Source organism: Lampetra fluviatilis, chromosome 62 (assembly GCF_964198595.1).
Source record: "Lampetra fluviatilis chromosome 62, kcLamFluv1.1, whole genome shotgun sequence".
Classification (NCBI taxonomy): Eukaryota; Metazoa; Chordata; class Hyperoartia; order Petromyzontiformes; family Petromyzontidae; genus Lampetra; species Lampetra fluviatilis.
In genome coordinates, this window is record NC_136336.1 from 5,783,404 (window position 1) to 5,802,106 (window position 18,703).

General features: G+C 46.9%; 2 protein-coding genes across 2 annotated transcripts in view; both read left to right on the forward strand.

Annotated features, from left to right (window-relative positions):
• Positions 1–9,887, forward strand: part of LOC144951423 (melanocyte protein PMEL-like) — a 35,703-nt gene extending 25,816 nt beyond the window's left edge. Inside the window, 5 exon segments of the mRNA XM_078881668.1 lie at positions 2,818–3,074; positions 4,009–4,126; positions 6,053–6,264; positions 7,554–7,647; positions 8,555–9,887. Of these exon segments, the coding sequence (XP_078737794.1) occupies positions 2,818–3,074; positions 4,009–4,126; positions 6,053–6,264; positions 7,554–7,647; positions 8,555–8,720 (847 nt within the window). The 3' untranslated portion in view covers positions 8,721–9,887.
• Positions 1–18,703, forward strand: part of LOC144951398 (uncharacterized) — a 493,651-nt gene that overhangs the window by 208,425 nt on the left and 266,523 nt on the right. The window lies entirely within an intron of this gene.

An 18,703-nucleotide genomic window follows, 5' to 3' on the forward strand; every position in this document is an offset into this window, starting at 1 on the left:
TAGCCACGGTGATGATGATGAGAGAGGGAGACACGCAAATTCCAATTATACAGCAGCAGGCGTCAGGGTCGGGATCGAACCCACGACCTCCTGTACACCAGGCGAAGTAGTTAACATCTTGAACGGACGTCATCCAGCAGTGGACTGATCATGTACGATGCTGCTGCTGATGCTTAACAAGCAGATGAACTTGTGACTCATCTGATTTGATGATGAAGCCAGTACCCCAATATTAACACCAACCGATTTGGGGCGCCACGGTGGCTAGGAGATGTTAACTACCTCGCCTGGTATACAGGAGGTCGTGGTTTCGATCCCGACCCTGACGACGCCTGCTGCTGTATATTTCGAGCTTGCCTCTGTGTGTTTGTCTCTCTCTCTCTACCCGTGGTGACCGCGTGTGGATTTGTCGCTCAATAGCTCTGACACCCCCCCCCCCCCCCGTGTCCCCCCCCCCACCCAATTTCCCTGGCAGTGCCAGCCACGCCGAACCCGGCCGCCTTGCTGATACTGACTGCGGCGTCTCAGCTGCCGCTGAACCCGACGGCCAGACGACGTCACCGCCGCCATCGACGGCGGGCACCGTCAGGTGAGGTCAAAACGACGTGAGAACGAGGGCGGGGGAGGGGGGGGGCACAGGGGGCCCCTCCCGGAAAGAGGGGTGTGGTGGAAATTCCACATTACGAACAAGGAGAGAGGACATGCTCCGATGGGCAAGTCGCAGTTTCACGCCGTCGAAGTTAAAGGGAAGAGCGGAAGGCGGGAGGTCGCTTGAACAAGTGGGAAGAGGTGTTTTAACCTTTGTGGCGATTAAACACCAAATAGAAACCTTTTGCGAGGAATCTAATTACTGCATTAGGCACACACGGTGATTGTGTTTGAGCATGCAAACAAAATCTGAGAGTAAAATGGCATTTTCTTGTTCTTTCGGTAAATATTCTTAGGTTTTTTCGGTAAAGTCACGTAGGTAAAAAAAATAAATTAAAATTAATAAAAGTAAAATAAAAAAAAATAAAAAATCACGTTTCGGAGGCAACACAAGCTTCCGTCTTCAGGTGGAACCGTCACAGCACGATAGCTGTGTCAAGTAAGAATTTCTCTTACTTGAAACGTCGTGATTTTTATGTTTTATTTAATTTTTAATTTACTTTTATTAATTTAAATTTTAATTGTTTTACCTACGTGACTTTACCGAAAAAGACCTAAGAATATGAATCATTGCGGTCACGAAAGCCTTACATTTTTCGGTAAAGTCACGTAGAAGGGAAACAATAAAATAATAAAAATATAAAACAATAAAAATAATAAAAATATAAAACAATAAAATAATAAAAATATAAAACAATAAAATTTTCACGACCTTTCGACTGCAACACAAGCAATCATCATCAGGTGAGAATTGTATTGTTTTATATTTTTATTATTTAATTGTTTCCCCTTCTACGCGATGACTTTACCGAAAGAACCAAGAATATGAATCCCTGCAGTCACGAAAGCTTTAAATCAAAAGTCAATGGCATCGTCTCTGAAACTGATTGGGCCTACGGCTGAGAGAGACGGCCTTCTTGATGACCAAGTCTCACCGGGGTCAGACCAGAGGAGGCCAAAAGTCGAGCAGCACCAGGACGATGCACGCATCATTCACCGCTCGGGTGATTTTTTGTGAACTCTTAATAATAACGTCAATGTGCTACGTGTCTGCGCTGAACGGGATGTGTTATTCTAGCACAATGCAAGTAACTCAAGCAGCCAATCACATTGGTGGTTCTAAGAATCGGTGGCACAATACGCGGTTAAATGAAGTGGGGGGGGGGGGGGTGGTGGGGGAGTAAGAGGTGACCAGTACAAGCACAATGCACATATCATAGCTCAGGCTGAGCAGCCGTACCCCGGCACCTTTTTTTTGCAGTACCAAATTATGAAAAACATTAACCCGTAAAAACAAAGTTTTTCACTATAAATCCTTTATATGCGTGGCGGCTAGAGTCCTCTCGTCCTCTGGCTTGAGATGGCTGCCACCTATGGGTCAGATGATTGCCTGCCACCATTAAGCAATTGGTAATTAAATATAAAAAAAAAATCCTAAAAAGTGTAAAATTTTGGAAAAAAAATTTTCACAAAAATAAATTGTCACGCACAACGAGTCTGTGTGGAAAATGTCAGCTCGATTGGATCACGGGAAGTGGGTTAAAAAAACGACCGAAAGATTTGCACGGTCGTAAGCGCGCAAGCAAGCAAGCAAGTGAACTTAATATAAAGGATTTAAAAAGTAAGGATAGGTTTTTGGGGCCGTCCATAAATGACGTCACGCACTAGTGGGGTGGGGGGATCAGACATTTGTGACGATGTGTGATGAGGGGGAGGGGGGGTTTGAGAAATGTGACGTCACATGAAAATGCACAACTTTAGATTAATATAGACAACACGTTCAACTTAATTAATAGACTTTTTAATAAACGTTTTTTCCTACATCAGAGTGCAGCGCCACATTAAATGCGCACTACAATGAACAATAGTTTAAAGCGACTTGAAGCGTGTTTTATTTTGGGAGGGGGGGGGGCAGAGCTTTGTGACGTCATATTTGAGGGGGGGGGGTCTGACTTTTCGTGACGCCGTGTGACGATGTGGGGCGGGGGAGGGGGGTAAAAAATCGTCCCACAATCGCGTGTGAAGTCATTTATGAACGGCCCCTTTACCCTATTTCTGGCAATGAAACAGCAGGGCGTTAGATGTCCAAACACCACGCAAACAGCAGACGCAGCAGCGAACGAACCCAAGCTGCTCCTCTCTCCCCCGCTGCCCCCTCTGTCTTCACAGCCAAGAGGAGGAGGAGGCAGTGGTGGTCACCATCTCAGCCTCGGAGCCGACGGTGGATGACAGCAGCAGCAGCAGCGTCGTCCCCGCAGCCACCGTCAGCGATGAGGCCGACGTGGCCACGACGTCGTCTGCGTCGTCTCCGGCGTCTCCCAGCGAGGCGGCGCTGCGTCTCGTCAAGCGGCAGGCGGTCGCGTGGAAGCCACCGCACTGCCAAGTTCACCGCTACGGCAGCTTCAGCACGCGAATCACCGTCGTCCGTGCGTGTGCCGCTCTCATCGCCGCCGCTCTCATCGACGCGGTCACACGGCAGCCCTCGCGCTCGGCTCGTTCGCTTCGCTCGCTCGCTCGCGTGCCGGTCGTGGTTCGAGTTTAACGAGGAACAGCACGATGACCTCGCTCTCTCGCTCGCTCTCGTAAGGCAATTGGGAAGTACGCGTGGTTCGAGTTTAACGAGAAACAGCACGATGACCTCGCTCTCTCGCTCTCGTAAGGCAATTGAGAAGCACGCGTGGTTGCATTGGGGTAGCCGACGCAGCATTCGGCTCGTTCTACTCTTAGGTTCTTTTCAGTAAAGTCACGTAGGTAAAAAAATTATAATAAAAATAAATGATAAAAACCAGAGGACGAGCGATATTCGCCCCACGGTTTGCACCTCGTCGCATTCGCAATGCGCTGGAAGTCCTCGACCGTTCCATTCATCGATGAATCTCCACGTCGTCTTCCTCTTCTTTTTCTTCGTCACATCAAAGTCATCCCCCCCAACTGCACCACCGCCCCTGCCGTCTGGTCAGAGAGGAAGCCAGGGCAGAGGTCGCAAACGGGTTTTGATTCCTTACCCGTACCCGTACCCGGCCGCAACCAGGGTCGCAAATGGGTACCCCGTACCCGGCCGGGTACAAGTAGCCGTATCCTACCCGTACCCTACCCGAAATGAGTGACAAACGGTTACTCACCAGTGACTCACGGTCTACCCGTACCCGTACCCGGCCGAAACAGGGTCGAAAAACGGGTACCCGTACCCGGCTGGGTACAGGTAGCCGGGTATCGGGTAGGGTACGGGTATCGGGTACCCGTTTGCGACCTCTGAGCCAGGGCCCGTGTCTTCGACTGAGACAAACCACGGCGGCTAAGTTGACGATGCCCTGTGTCTACCCCCCACCCTCTCCCCTACCCCCCTCTCACCTCCCCCAGCTGAGATCCAGAGTGTCAAGGTGGTAGCGTTGACCAGCGCCCAAGCTGGCGGGAGCACCGTGCCGGGCCTCGTCAACTTCATGGTCACTGCGAGGGCAGGTGAGCGATTTAAGGGGCCGTCGTAAATGACGTCACGCACTCTAGGGGGGTGGGGGGGGGGGTCAGACATTTGTGACGATGTGTGACGAGGGAGGGGGGGGTGTTTGAGAAATGTGACGTCACATCAAAATGCGCAACTTTAAATGAATATAGACAACACTTTCTGCTTAATTAAATAGACTTTTTAATACATATTTTCTCCTACAACATCAGAGTGCAGCGCCACATTAAATACGCACTACAATGACAATAGTTTTAAAGCGATTTGAAGCATGTTTAATTTTTTGGGGGTGGGGCAGAGCTTTGTGACGTCATATTTGAGGGGGGGGGGGTCTGACTTTTTGTGACGCCGTGTGACAATGGGGGGGGGGGGGGGGTAAAAAATCGTCCAAAATCGCGTGACGTCATTTATGGACGGCCCTAACCGCAGCACCCGCTTCTTCCCCGGTTGTTAACGCTGCGTTCAACACACGCACATCATCGTTGTTGATGTATCATACGTGAAATCACATCACTTTATTTTTATTTAATTTTTAAATCCTTTATATTAAGTTCACTTGCTTGCTTGCGCGCTTACGACCGTGCAAATCTTTCGGTCGTTTTTGAACCCACTTCCCGTGATCCAATCGAGCTGACATTTTGCACACAGACTCGTGCGTGACAATTTATTTCCATAACTTTACACTTTTTAGGAAAAAATAAATTATTATATTTAATTACCAATTGCTTAATGGTGGCAGGCAATCATCTGACCCATAGGTGGCAGCCATCTCAAGCCAGAGGACGAGAGGACTCTAGCCGCCACGCATATAAACGATTTATAGTGAAAAACGTTGTTCTTAAATCCTTTATTGTGATTTAATTTCGTTGTATTCATTTTTTTATTATTTTTTTACCCACGTGACTTTGCCGAAAAAAATCACAGATAACGCCACATCATCTTCTTGGTTCTTTCGGTAAAGTCACGTAGAAGGGAAATAATAAAATAATAAAAATAAAACATAATAAAATACAATTCTCACGACGTTTCGGCCACAACGCAAGCAGCCGTCATCAGGTGAAGAAAAGGTCTGTCGGAAAGACAGCGTCTGAATGAACACCACCAAGCTTGGCAGCGTAAATTAAAGCTGGGTTAGAGGAGGAAGGGCGCCTTGACAAAGGAATTTGCATATCAACAGAGGAATTTAGCATATTTATGGAAAATGCAGATATGGGATTAGTCACTACTTGTGGAATGCGTAGGAGGTGGGGGGGGGGGGTATCAAAGTCATATTATGCCCGTGCATTATGTAGGATTAGCAGCAACAAAGGGAGGAGGTAGGGTTAGCAGTAATAAAGGGAAGGAATTTTAATAGTAAGGAGCTTCAGCAGCCAAATGTCACGTGTGTCACGTCACTTTATTTTTTCGTCGGAAGCGACCTGGGCCCGTCACAGATGATCGCGGCTCAACGAAGTGGGCGGTTTCACATCGCCTTCTGGTTGACGTACAGCCCAGCCGAGACACAATCCTAAGGGGCCGTCCATAAATGACGTCACGCGATTTTACACGATTTTTGACCCCCCCCCCCCCTCAAATATGACGTCACAAAGCTCTGCCCCGCCCCCCCCCCCTCCCAAAACCATATTTCCATTTTGTAAATATAACATGCTTCAAATCGCTTTAAACTATTGTCATTGTAGGTGCGTATTTAATGTGGCGCTGCATTCTGCTGTTGTAAAAGAAAGATTGATTAAAAAGTATATTTAATTAAGTAGAACGTGTTGTCTATATTGATTTAAAGTTGCGCAATTTTACGTGACGTCACATTTCCCAAACACCCCCTCCTCGTCACACATCGTCACAAATACCCCCCCCCCCTCCCTAAGTGCGTGACGTCACTTATGAACGACGCACCAACTAAAATATTCCGACTTTCCCCGTGGCCCCCCCCCCTCCCCCTCACAGCCTGCCCACGCAGGTGTGCACGGTGGTGTCGGACGCTTCGTGCGTCACCGCGCAGAGCTCCGCTTGCCGCAACGTGAGCGGCGCCGCCGGCGGTGGCTGCGAGATCGCCGTGCAGGAGAGTTTCAACGCGAGCGGCACCTACTGCCTCAACGTGACCCTCTCGGACGACGTGAGCCTCGCTGTGTCCAGCACGCAGGTCACCGTCGGACCAGGTGCGTGCGTGCGCACGGTGACACTCCCTCCCCCCTCAACGCTCGTCCCATCTGGCGTAGGGATTTTTTTTTTTCCACTGGCACAACCGAGCCGTGCCAGGGCCGTGCCGTGCCGAGCCGGCCCTGCGTTCGTTTTTTCCCCGCCGTGCCGTGCCGCCGACGCGTCGCGCGCGGTGAACGTGACGGAAATAGCCAGGCCCCGGTGTCTATCCTGCAACGGAGCTGGGGCCGTACGGCCGCTTATTCACACGGTATCACACACAGTACACACACAGTACACACACAGAAGACACACAGTACACACACACAACACAAACAGTACACACACAACACACACACAACACACACACAACACACACAGTACACGCACACAGTACACACACACAGTACACACACTGAACACACAACACCAAGTACACACACTGAACACACACAGTCCACACACTACACACAACACAGTAGACACAACACAGTACACACACAGAACACACACAGTATACACACACACACAACACAAACAGTACACACACACAACACAAACAGTACACACAGAACACACAACACACACAACACAGTACACACACACAACACCCAGAACACACAGACACAACACACACAGAACACACACAGTACACAATACACACACAGAACACACAGTCCACACACAGGACACACACAGGACATACACAGTACACACACAGAACACACACTACACACGTAGAACACAATGTTGTCCCATGTCCCACCACGTAGCCACATGCAGATGGAGTTCCACCTGCGTAGCTTCGCGAATTTTGGCTAGAAATGGGTCCGCCGCATATTCAGCGGGGAAAGTCGCTCAAATCGGGGCCGCACTCATCCAGCAGTGGATTTACGGTGTGGGGGGGGGGGGTTACACGTACGGCGTTGTTGCATCTTGACTTATTTTTAAATCCTTTATATTAAGTTCACTCGCTTGCTTGCTTGCGCGCTTACGACCGTGCAAATCTTTCGCTCGTTTTTTTAACCCACTTCCCGTGATCCAATCGAGCTGACATTTTGCACACAGACTCGTTGTGCGTGACAATTTATTTTCGTGAAAATTTTTTTCCAAAATTTTCCACTTTTTAGGAAAAAAAAATGTCATATTTAATTTAAAATACCAATGTGATAAAAATTAAACTCTTATTCAAGAAAAACAGAAATTAATAATAAAATAAAACCGATGCCACGCATATAAAGGATTTATAGTGAAAAACTTTGTTTTTACGGGTAAATTTTTTTCACTTTGCTGGTTCTCATGCCCGCAGATGGATCTGGCTCATCATCGGCCCTGAAGTCGGCCATCGTTGCCGGCGTTTTTCTGGCCATCGCCATCGCCGGAGCCGCCGTCTACGTGAATCGGTGAGTTTGCGGCCCCCTCGGCGCAGAAAAAGACGGCGACGACGTTCGGAATGAAACGGCTGACCTTCTAAAACGTCCAGTTGACGTTGGGTAGTTGTCCAATTGTCAGGTGACTCAGAGGACGAACGCTCACGTCACGTCTCGGCCGCCCCAGCGGTGAGATGTTAACTACCTCGCCTGGTATGCAGGAGATGCTACGTTGTTGTCCTTCCCCCGCCGCACCTCCGACTAGCACGGTTGGCTACGTACGGTGTGAAAGAAGTTCAACATACGTACACAAAAGCTGGACGTAACGTGTTGTACACAATTCGATTTGAACCGTTGCAGTTTCAGTATCGTTCGTGGAATAACGCAAAGCAATTTGTGTGTTTGATTTAACTTACTTCACACCGTACGTAGTCAACCGCGCTAATCGAAGGTTTTGAGAGAAGGACACACAAATTAAACACAAAAACGCAGTTCTAAAGAAATAAGTTTTCAATCTAGATGATTTTAAAGTGCATAGCTCCAGTGGCTTCCTAATATTGGTAGCAAGAGACCCGTAGAGACCCACAGAGATCCAAAAACTTGTATAGAACCTAATTCTAGATTTGAAGCTTTCGTGACTGCAAGGATTCATGCTCTTAGTGCATCACTTGATGCAGCAAATCTGGCTGTGACGGTCCCACCTGATGACGGAGACTTGTGTTGCCTCCGAAACGTCGTGATTTTATTGTTTTATTTTTATTAATTTTAATAAAAAAATTTACCTACGCGACTTTACCGAAAGAACTAAGAGTTTGTATAGAAACGTACATACACCTCATCCGTTTGCACTGTTGGCTACGTACGGTGCGAAAGAACTTCAACGTATCGTACACGCATACTCGTTTGTTCCATCCCCCCACCCCCGGCCACCCACCCACAGGCGATTCAAAGAATACTCGCCCGTCTACCAGCACGTGGCGGAGAACGGAGCGGCTGCCGGAGGATCGTGGGCCTCTTACGCTGGGATGCGGAGGCTTCTGGGCCTGGGCAGAAACGAAGAGGCCAGTCCGCTGCTCGCGACGGCGGCCACTGGGCGCGTCGTCTGAGCCGAGCCGTCTCTGGCAAGGCCGCCGGCCACCAAGGCTGCTGTCTACGGCTGTCCTGTCAGTCGTCTGTGAAATGCAAGTCAACCCTCGATAATAACACTGGTCAACACACTTTTTCTGGCATAAGGTATTCCAACGGTTGTAATGTAATTTTGGGGTGCTGATTCCAAATCTGGCATCGGTTTTGTCTATCGCATCAGGTTTTTGAGATATTTAAATATTGCATTTTGAATAAAAACTGCGGAAGAAAAATATTAAATAAATGTGGATGTCTACGTAAAATGATATTATAAAAACACTATCCTAATCAGTATAACCTGTAAAAACAAAGTTTTTCACTATAAATCCTTTATATGCGTGGCGGCTAGAGTCCTCTCGTCCTCTGGCTTGAGATGGCTGCCACCTATGGGTCAGATGATTGCATTGCACCATTAAGCAATTGGTAATTAAATATAATATTTTTGTCCTAAAAAGTGTAAAAAAAATTTAAAAAATTTTCACGAACATTAATTGTCACGCACAACGAGTCTGTGTGGAAAATGTCAGCTCGATTGGATCACAGGAAGTGGGTTAAAAAACGACCGAAAGATTTGCACGGTCCTAAGCAAGCAAGCGAACTTAATATAAAGGATTTAAAAATACAGCACCATATTTTAACACTAAAGCAGTCACTGACTCGCAACAACTTACAATCATGAGTGACAGAGTTAATTTCGGGTAAAAATCAATGAAAATGGGGTATGCCGATAGCATAAAAATGAGATGTGATAGAGCAAATACGAGATCAGATTTGAAATCGGCACCCTGAAATTAGTCTAAAACAGCTGCAAAAGTCCAGGCCAGAAAAAAATGTTTTTTTGTTGTTGACCAGTAATATTACACGTTACAGGAATGCCTGTACTTACGAACAAATTAAGTTCCAGAGGTGCTGTTCGTAAGTCGATTTGTTCGTAAGTCGGTTTGTTCGCGAGTTCAACTTTACTCCTGTCGATTCCAGACACGTTGTACGGCGTGTACACTAAACACGGGTAATGAATTTAAAATGTGTTTAATCTCCTGTAGATGTAGATGCCACTTGTTATTCACGTTCTATAGATGTAGATGCCACTGGTTCTTCACGTTCTACAGATGTAGATGCCACTGGTTCTTCACGTCCTATAGATGTAGATGCCACTGGTTCTTCACGATCTATAGATATAGATGCCACTGTTTCTTCACGTTCTGCAGATGTAGATGCCACTTGTTCTTCACGTTCTGCAGATGTAGATGCCACTGGTTCTTCACGTTCTGCAGATGTAGATGCCACTGGTTCTTCACGTTCTGCAGATGTAGATGCCACTGGTTCTTCACGTTCTGCAGATGTAGATGCCACTGGTTCTTCACGTTCTGCAGATGTAGATGCCACTGGTTCTTCACGTTCTGCAGATGTAGATGCCACTGGTTCTTCACGTTCTGCAGATGTAGATGCCACTGGTTCTTCACGTTCTGCAGATGTAGATGCCACTGGTTCTTCACGTTCTGCAGATGTAGATGCCACTGGTTCTTCACGTTCTGCATATGTAGATGCCACTGGTTCTTCACGTTCTGCAGATGTAGATGCCACTGGTTCTTCACGTTCTGTAGATGTAGATGCCACTGGTTCTTCACGTTCTACAGATGTAGATGCCACTGGTTCTTCACGTTCTGTAGATGTAGATGCCACTGGTTCTTCACGTTCTGTAGATGTAGATGCCACTGGTTCTTCACGTTCTACAGATGTAGATGCCACTGGTTCTTCACGTTCTACAGATGTAGATGCCACTTGTTCTTCACGTTCTGCAGATGTAGATGCCACTGGTTCTTCACGTTCTGCAGATGTAGATGTTACCACCGCGATCTATTGCGCGGCGGTTGAACTTACGACTCTCGGGTCCGAACAGGCAACTCGGCATACGGACAGGTTTGTTCGTATCTCTGAAAGTTCTTGAGTCGAATGTTCGTGAGTAGAGGCGTCCCTGTACACTGAAAACAATTGACCCTAACAAAAACATAGATGAAGGTTTTAAGGAAATGATGGGGTGGGGGTGGTGGTTGGTTTGTGTTGATTTGGCACTCTGAAATGCATCGGAACAAATAAAACTACACTTGTGTCGTCATGTGTGTCGTCACGTGTGTGCGACACAGGGGCAGCTGCCCACTACTATGGGGGTAGGGGGGGGACCCCTATGCAAAAAAAAATGAACGACAATTCTAGATTTTAAGTTTTCGTGACTGCAAGGATCCATACTCTTTGGTTCTATCGGTAAAGTCACGTAGGTGAAAATAAAAAATAATACAAATAGAATAATACATAAAAAAATGATAAAAGCATAAAAAATGTTTTTAATGTAGTTATTTTTTTAAATTCCATTTTTATTTTCACCTACGTGACTTTACCGAAAGAATCAAAGAGTATAAAATGAACGACACTACAGCTGCCGGGGGCATTGGGATGATGGAGATGAGATGCGATGTTGAGGTGCTCTCAGGGGCGCGAAGAAAAAAAACAAAACTGCCGGCCAAACCCATGGGTCTGGCCAACGGTTTTGTTTTTATCTTCTTTATCGCAATTTAAGTAATCCGTGAGTGAGTCGATCAATTTAGGCTATGAAAAAATAATTCATTTGTTGACCTTACGCAGTGGCGGCCCTCGTCGTATCTCGCCCATTGTACCATCGTAGGCAGACCACTGACGTCTGTTTGTGGGGGGCCGTAGCCTGCCCCCCCCCCCCACACCAACCTCACCGCGCACGGACATTTAACGGTGCTTCAGGACCATCGGCTGTGCGCGCGATAATCGGATCGAGTGTTTCCGCACCAACCACCACCACCAACAACCACCAACAACCACCACCAACCAACACAGACCAGTGAAAGAGATGTGGTCAAACAACAACAACAACGCGGGGGAGAGGCTCTCTCATCTAGCAGCGGGCATAGCCGCCGGCCTGTAAACTATTATTGACCATTGTGTTTATTGTACGCAGTGGCGTGTGCATGCAATTTGCGGGGCTGCGTACTTTAATATATTTGTTCATTCTCATCGTCCGTCCAGCGGTGGAGGTGAGTGTAACCGACGTTAGTTTTGCACATTTACGACAACTTAGAGAGACAATCTCTTAAGCTTTGGGACATTCCCCGTAGCTGAACATTTGCTTTTACCCCCCTCCTGCCCCCCACTTCATTTAACTGCTTTTTCTGCCACCGGTTCTCATAACCACCGATGGGATTGGAGGCTTGAGTTACTTATATTGTAGGATATTATATTCAATTTAGCACAGCCGCGTAGCACACTGACGTGCAATGTTATTAAGAGTTCACAAAAATCACCTGTAAATCCTCTGATAAGTGCATTTTGGCCTTCGCTGGTCTGAAACTCGCGAGACGAGGCCAATAAAGAAGGCTGCCGTCTCTCTGGTGTGGGCCAATCAGCTTCAAAGACAATGCAAATATTATCAGAGCATTCTAGATTTGAAGCTTTTCGTGACTGCAATGATTCATACTCTTAGGTTTTGTCGGTAAAGTCAAGTAGTTGTGACGGTCCCATCTGAACACGGAGACTTGTGTTGCCTCCGAAACGTCGTGATTTAATTGAGTGTTTTTTCATTTATTATTATTTTATTATTATTTTTTACCTACGTGACTTTACCGAAAAAACACGATCACAGCATGCCTGTTTAAATGTTCATCACAAGTAGCGTGTGTGGTCAATGCAGACTTGATTCCTTGCAAAAGGGTATCCATTCGGTGTTTGAACATCTTCACACAACTCCTGTTTCATTGCCAGAAAGGGTAAAAAGAACTTCTTATTTCTCATGCTTATTTTTAGAATTAAGTCACCCCCCACCCCCCCAAGTCCGTGACCAGACTAGCAAACCGAGAGAGGTTCGCCGGCTGGGCTCCATCTCAGTTGTTGAAACGGTGGGTTTTGTATTTCCTCAAATCAACGACCACCGCCTCCGTCCCACCGACACAGTTCTCACTTGCACGGCAGAGTGTGCAGTCACTCCCGCGACACACATTTTTTGCGCCGACGTCTTGCCGGCGTGGACGAGTAGGCCAAGGGCCCTCTTCGTGTGCGAGGGCCCCTTTCTGGCAGCAGGTGGTGCGGGCCGGGCAAACAGTTGCAGGGCTGCACCTTTGCCTTTGTAATGCATTGTACTGCCAACTGGCTGATTTTTGGCCTCGAAGCGCTGTTAGGTGTAGTGTGAGCCGAGATGAGTGTTTTGTACCCAACATGCATTTCAGTATTTTGGCCATGAAATTGTGCTTTTTTTGAACTTTGCCAACGGCGTAGCTTGTTTACCCAACGTAACAATAAAATGACATCGGGACAATGTTTATTTCCGCGCCGATTTTACCTTCTGACTGCATGTGCGTGCGTGAACCCGAAATGGGAGAGTGGCGTTTGAAAGAAAGCGGATCAGGCCCCCCCAATTAATTATTGATCACTTAAGATTTCAAAAGTATTGGACATTCCATACTCTTAGGTTTTTTCGGTAAAGTCGCGTAGGTAAAAACAACTATTTTTTTTGAAAATGTATCAATTAAAGCAAGTGATTTAATTGATTTATTTTCATTTATTATCATTTATTTTATTTTATTTATTATAATTTTTTACCTACGTGACTTTACCGAAACAACCAAAGAGTATGAATCCTTGCAGTCACGAAAGCTTCAAATCTACAATTGGACATTCCATTTTCGTGCATTTATAAAAAGGTGATAATTTTACCCATTTCATTACCTTCATGGTTACTTTATTTAAACGAACCAGGTGAATTGAACTTAATAAAAGTGACTTTCAAGGGAAGTTATAAACCAGGGTCAAGGTGTGTGTGTGAATGAGCCCTTTTGGCGTCATCTGGTCCAACACCATGTGAGACTAGGCTCTAAAGAAAGCTGTCTCGGGTGTGGACCAATCAATTTCAAGGACAGTGCATACATTATCAGAGTTATGTTTTTTGTTTGCATTCCGACTGCAGGTATTGTGGTCAATGCAAACATGACTCCTTGTAAAAAAGGTGTCAGTTTTGTTGCCAGATAAAAGGGTAAATAAACCAATTATCAACGAGCCCAGATCTGTATAACTGTATTGACACTGGGCATCTTGAAACTTTATTGACACTGGGCATATTATAATCTGGTAAGTAAGGTGCACGAGTCTCCGGCAAGTGACTGAAATTCCCTTTACCAAATCTCCAATCGGGGCGGCATGGTGACGCAACACAGAACCACTCCTGCCCGACACCAAGACACCGCCTGGGTTCAAGAACCGACTCGGGAAGTCTGCCTGCTTCTCCCCCTCTTCTGCGTGGGTTTCTTATTTTGGGGTTTCCCCCATGTCCTCCTAAAGCTTAAAAAAAACAAAAACTGGTACTGGCCAAAACATCCCAATGCCGAAAAATTACAGGACATATTCTTGGTTCTTTCGGTAAAGTCACATAGAAGGGAAAGAATAAAATAATATAAATATAAAACAAAAAAAATTCTCACGACGTTTCGACTGCAACACAAGCAATCGTCATCAGGTGTGAAATCCACAGCAAGAAAATTTGAAAAAAGTGGCAATTTTCTTTCTGTGGATTTCGCACCTGATGACGATTGTGTTGCTTCCGAAACGTCGTGATTTTATTTAGTTTTATTTTATTTTCACCTACGTGACTTTACCGGAAAAAAACAAAGAGTATCTTCCCAAACATTCATTTTCGCTCTCTAGAAAGTTGCAACAGGGTCCGAGTATGAATTAAGCCCTCCAATGCATTTTCACCTTTTTGCTTCGTTTTAATGGGTACTCCTCCTCTATAGGGCTACAGAACTTGGGCAATAGTTGGGACCCGGTTCTGGGAGATGATTAAATGAAATGGCGCTCTATACAATTTGTCACGCTCTATACAATTTATACTTTCAACGAAGACAGAAACGCACAACGCCAGTAGACCATCAAAACAACGCAACGTGACGTTTCAACGGCTTTATTATGAACTTGAATGTACATGGGTAAAATGTCAAACGAAGAGCTCGTTGTGACTTGCAAGCGGGCAGTTTCGCGATAAGCTCTGCACGCTGTGGAGGGAGCAACCCTTCCACCGTATGCACGTGTGCTTCGAGATTTAAAACGTTCGGCTAAAAACAAACCAACTCAAACTTCGTTAAAAACGTACACAACGGTGCATATCTCACACACACACCTGGGTTAAAGCACGCTGCGTTCACCGCACCATCGTAAAAAAAACCATCGCGGCAATTTCAAAAATCGCGAGTGGAGTATTTTTGACCTACGGGTCAAAGCGTCGGTGAGCGCACGTTCTCGCGTCCGCGATTCCAACTGGCGCAATTTCATTGTGGAAATGTATTTATTCGTATTGTTTGCTGTTAAAAGTCAGCTGGGGCCACCGGACCGCCATGATATGACGTATCCAGCGTACATCGCCCGGCCGACGCGGTCACAGCCACTGCACAAGTCGGGGAATCGGGGTTGCGACTTCGACTCTCGTGAACTTCTTTTGCACGCTCCGTGCGTAGCAAACCCCCCGTTGCTAAGCGTCATAATTTAATGATGACGGTGACGACGAAGCTTGGAACGCCGAATGGAGTTCACAATAAGTCGCAAACCACAAACACCTCCACGTCGTGAGAGACGCGATGATGATGCGGAAGATCCATCTCCACCCGTGAAGTTTCTTGGCCACAACCCCTGAACCACATCATCCACTGCAGAAACTACGGTAGCAACAGCAGCAGCTGAGAGTAAAACTGATAATTATTGATGATGAACATATGGGAATTTAAAATAAAAATCGTGGAACATCAAACATACATTCAATGCCCAATTGACAATTACATAGGAAGGCGTCGTCGTCATCATCACAGCAGCGACGATTCACCACCATCCACCACTCCTCACGCAATCATCTGGCTCATCAACCAGCTCGGGGTGTCACGTAACAGCTGCTTCTCTCTAACTCAACATCAGCCACACGAAGAAGACAGAGATCTACAGACTCACACAGAGACCCACAGACTCACATAGAGATCTATAGACTCACACAGAGACCCACAGACTCACATAGAGATCTATAGACTCACACAGAGACCCACAGACTCACATAGAGATCTATAGACTCACACAGAGACCCACAAACTCACACAGATCTACAGACTCACACTGAGACCCACAGACTCACATAGAGATCTATATGAAGGAGGCGTCATCATCAGAGCAGCGACGATGCACCACTCCGCTAGCGTGTGACGCAATCATTTGGCTCATGGAACCGCCTGGATCTAAAACAGGGGTGGGGAACGTCCGGCCCACAGGCCGTACAAGGCCCACGAAATCATTTGGTGTGGCCCTGCCAAGGTAACCGCAGGCGGGACTCAGAAATTCAATAAATCTCGGAGCAAACCTGGAAAATCAGTTGCGAGTAGCAGCAGCATCATCAACACCGGCTAAGATCACACGCCTCGCCAAAGAGAAGCAGTTCCAGCCCATCGCATTAGGGGTGAGTTAATTAAATGTTTGACCAAATATAACGGGCTAATTATCAAGTTGATAATTTTGTATGGCCCGCAAATGATGTTATAAATATCCAAATGGCCCTTGGCAGAAAAAATGTTCCCCACCCCTTGATCTAAAATAACAGCAGCTGCACGCTGCATCAACATCGTCAGCCGTACGCGCAAAAGAATTAAGTGGGGGAAAAAAAACACATCAAGTAATCGCCGACCTGTAAGCCTTGGCGAGGTACGGCCCCATGAGCCACGTCACCACTTTCAAAGAGGATTCGATTAAAAAGGTAACAAACAAACTGCGGGTTCAACCCGCCTCTGTTTTGTACGAGCGAGGACATTTAATAGATGTGCAGTATTTTACAGGGGTCCAATAGGCGTGCGCGAAAAGAGCGTTCCGCGCGCCACCTACGCGGACGTCATTGCCTGGCGACAAGTCACGGGAGCAGTCGTCACGGGCGACGAAATCACAGCTGACCGTTTCAACCGTCGGGGGCTATGTACATCATCGAGTGGGTGGACCACCACACTGCCTGGCGACAAGTCACTGGGCAGTCGTCACAGGCGACGAAATCACAGCTGACCGGTTCAACCGTCGGGGGCTATGTACATCATCGAGTGGGTGGACCACCACATTGCCTGGCGACAAGTCACGGGAGCAGTCGTCACAGGCGACGAAATCACAGCTGACCGGTTCAACCGTCGGGGGCTATGTACATCATCGAGTGGGTGGACCACCACACTGCCTGGCGACAAGTCACTGGGCAGTCGTCACGGGCGACGAAATCACAGCTGACCCGTCAACCGTCGGGGGCTATGTAACATTATCGAATTAGCGCAGTTGAGGAGCGCCCTCTCGCGAGCGACATTCACAGAGCTTGGCACTTTCACGAGTCCATTCAACATTTGTACATTGCGTGTCTGTGTGCGGTGAACTTCTTTCGCCCAGCGTGCTAATCGGAGGAGCGTGGTGTACGTAGGTACGTACGGTGAACATTCCGCCCATCGCGCGCCGTTCAGCCGGTGCGATTGCTGCTATTTAGATGCTTTTAGAGCCTGAAGCTTCTGGTCGCTCGCACATCGCAACAGGTGACCCCACCCCCCGACTACTCCTCGGTTCGATAATTTAATCAATTCTAGATTTGAAGTATTCGTGACTGCAAGGATTCATATTCTTCGGTTTTTTCGGTAAAGTCAGCCGCACCGAACCTCACAATAATAATATCCAGGCGCCTGCCTTGGCTCCTCCCACCCTCAACCAGTATATATACAAGGACTGTTTTCTTGGAATTTCTCTTACTTGATACAGCAATCGTGCTGTGACGGTTCCACCTGAAGACGGAGGTTTGTGTTGCCTCCGAAACGCCGTGATTTTTATTTTATTTTTTATTCTACTTTTATTCATTTTAATTTTTTACCTACGTGACTTTACCGAAAAAACCTAAGAATATTTGATCAATTATCAGGCGTGGTTCTAAATTAAACTATTTTAAATGTTACCAGGTAAGGGACCGCTGAGCTGCGTAGCGCTTTTTCAGAAGCGACGCTGGCGATCGCAAAGGGGATAGCTCAACGAACGCGGGCTTATCATCATGTGAAAATTTACAGCTGGACAAATACATCTAAAAGCGTGACGCCGATTCTAAACGTGGAGGGGAAAACCCGAGGACCTGGGGAAAAATCCACGCGACGACGGGGAGCGAGAGGGAGAGACACGCAAACTTCAGATATGCAGCAGCAGGCGTCAGGGTCGGTATCCTGTCTGCCAGGCGAGGGGGTTAACAACTTACCGCTGGGGCGGCTGAGACGTGACGTGGGTGTTTGTCCTCTGAGCCACCTGACAACTGAACGTCAATTGGACGTTTTCAAACATCAGGCGTTTCATTCTGAACGGGATCTGTCGATCAAAGGCCCCGGGTCTTGCATCTTCACAACGAGTCAATATCTTCTTGGTTCTTTCGGTAAAGTCACGTAGAAGGGAAATAATAAAATAATAAAAATAAAACATAATAAAATACAATTCTCACGACGTTTCGGCCACAACGCAAGCAGCCGTCCTCAGGTGAAAAACAGGGCTGTCGGAAAGACAGCGCGAAAGCTTTCAATCGAAACGAGTCAATATTCTTCAAAATGCACAATGTCAAACAAAACTGTCAGGAAGTTGTGGAGTTCAACGTACCTGATGAGGCCACACTCATGATGACGTGTGCTCCCCCGTGACCTGTGTCCGCTTTTATCTTACCTTTATTACTCATTTCCACGATTGTTCACCACAATTTCGAAATTTGAATTCGTCAGCCGATGAACCATGAGGGGGGCACCCCACACGTGAAATGTCAGCGATCATGTTCTATCGCGGCATGCCGATTGTTGTTGGAAGCGTTCAGAGTATTTGGCGGCTACTATAAATTTCCAACACGGATGACGTCCGTTCAAGATGTTAACAACTTCGC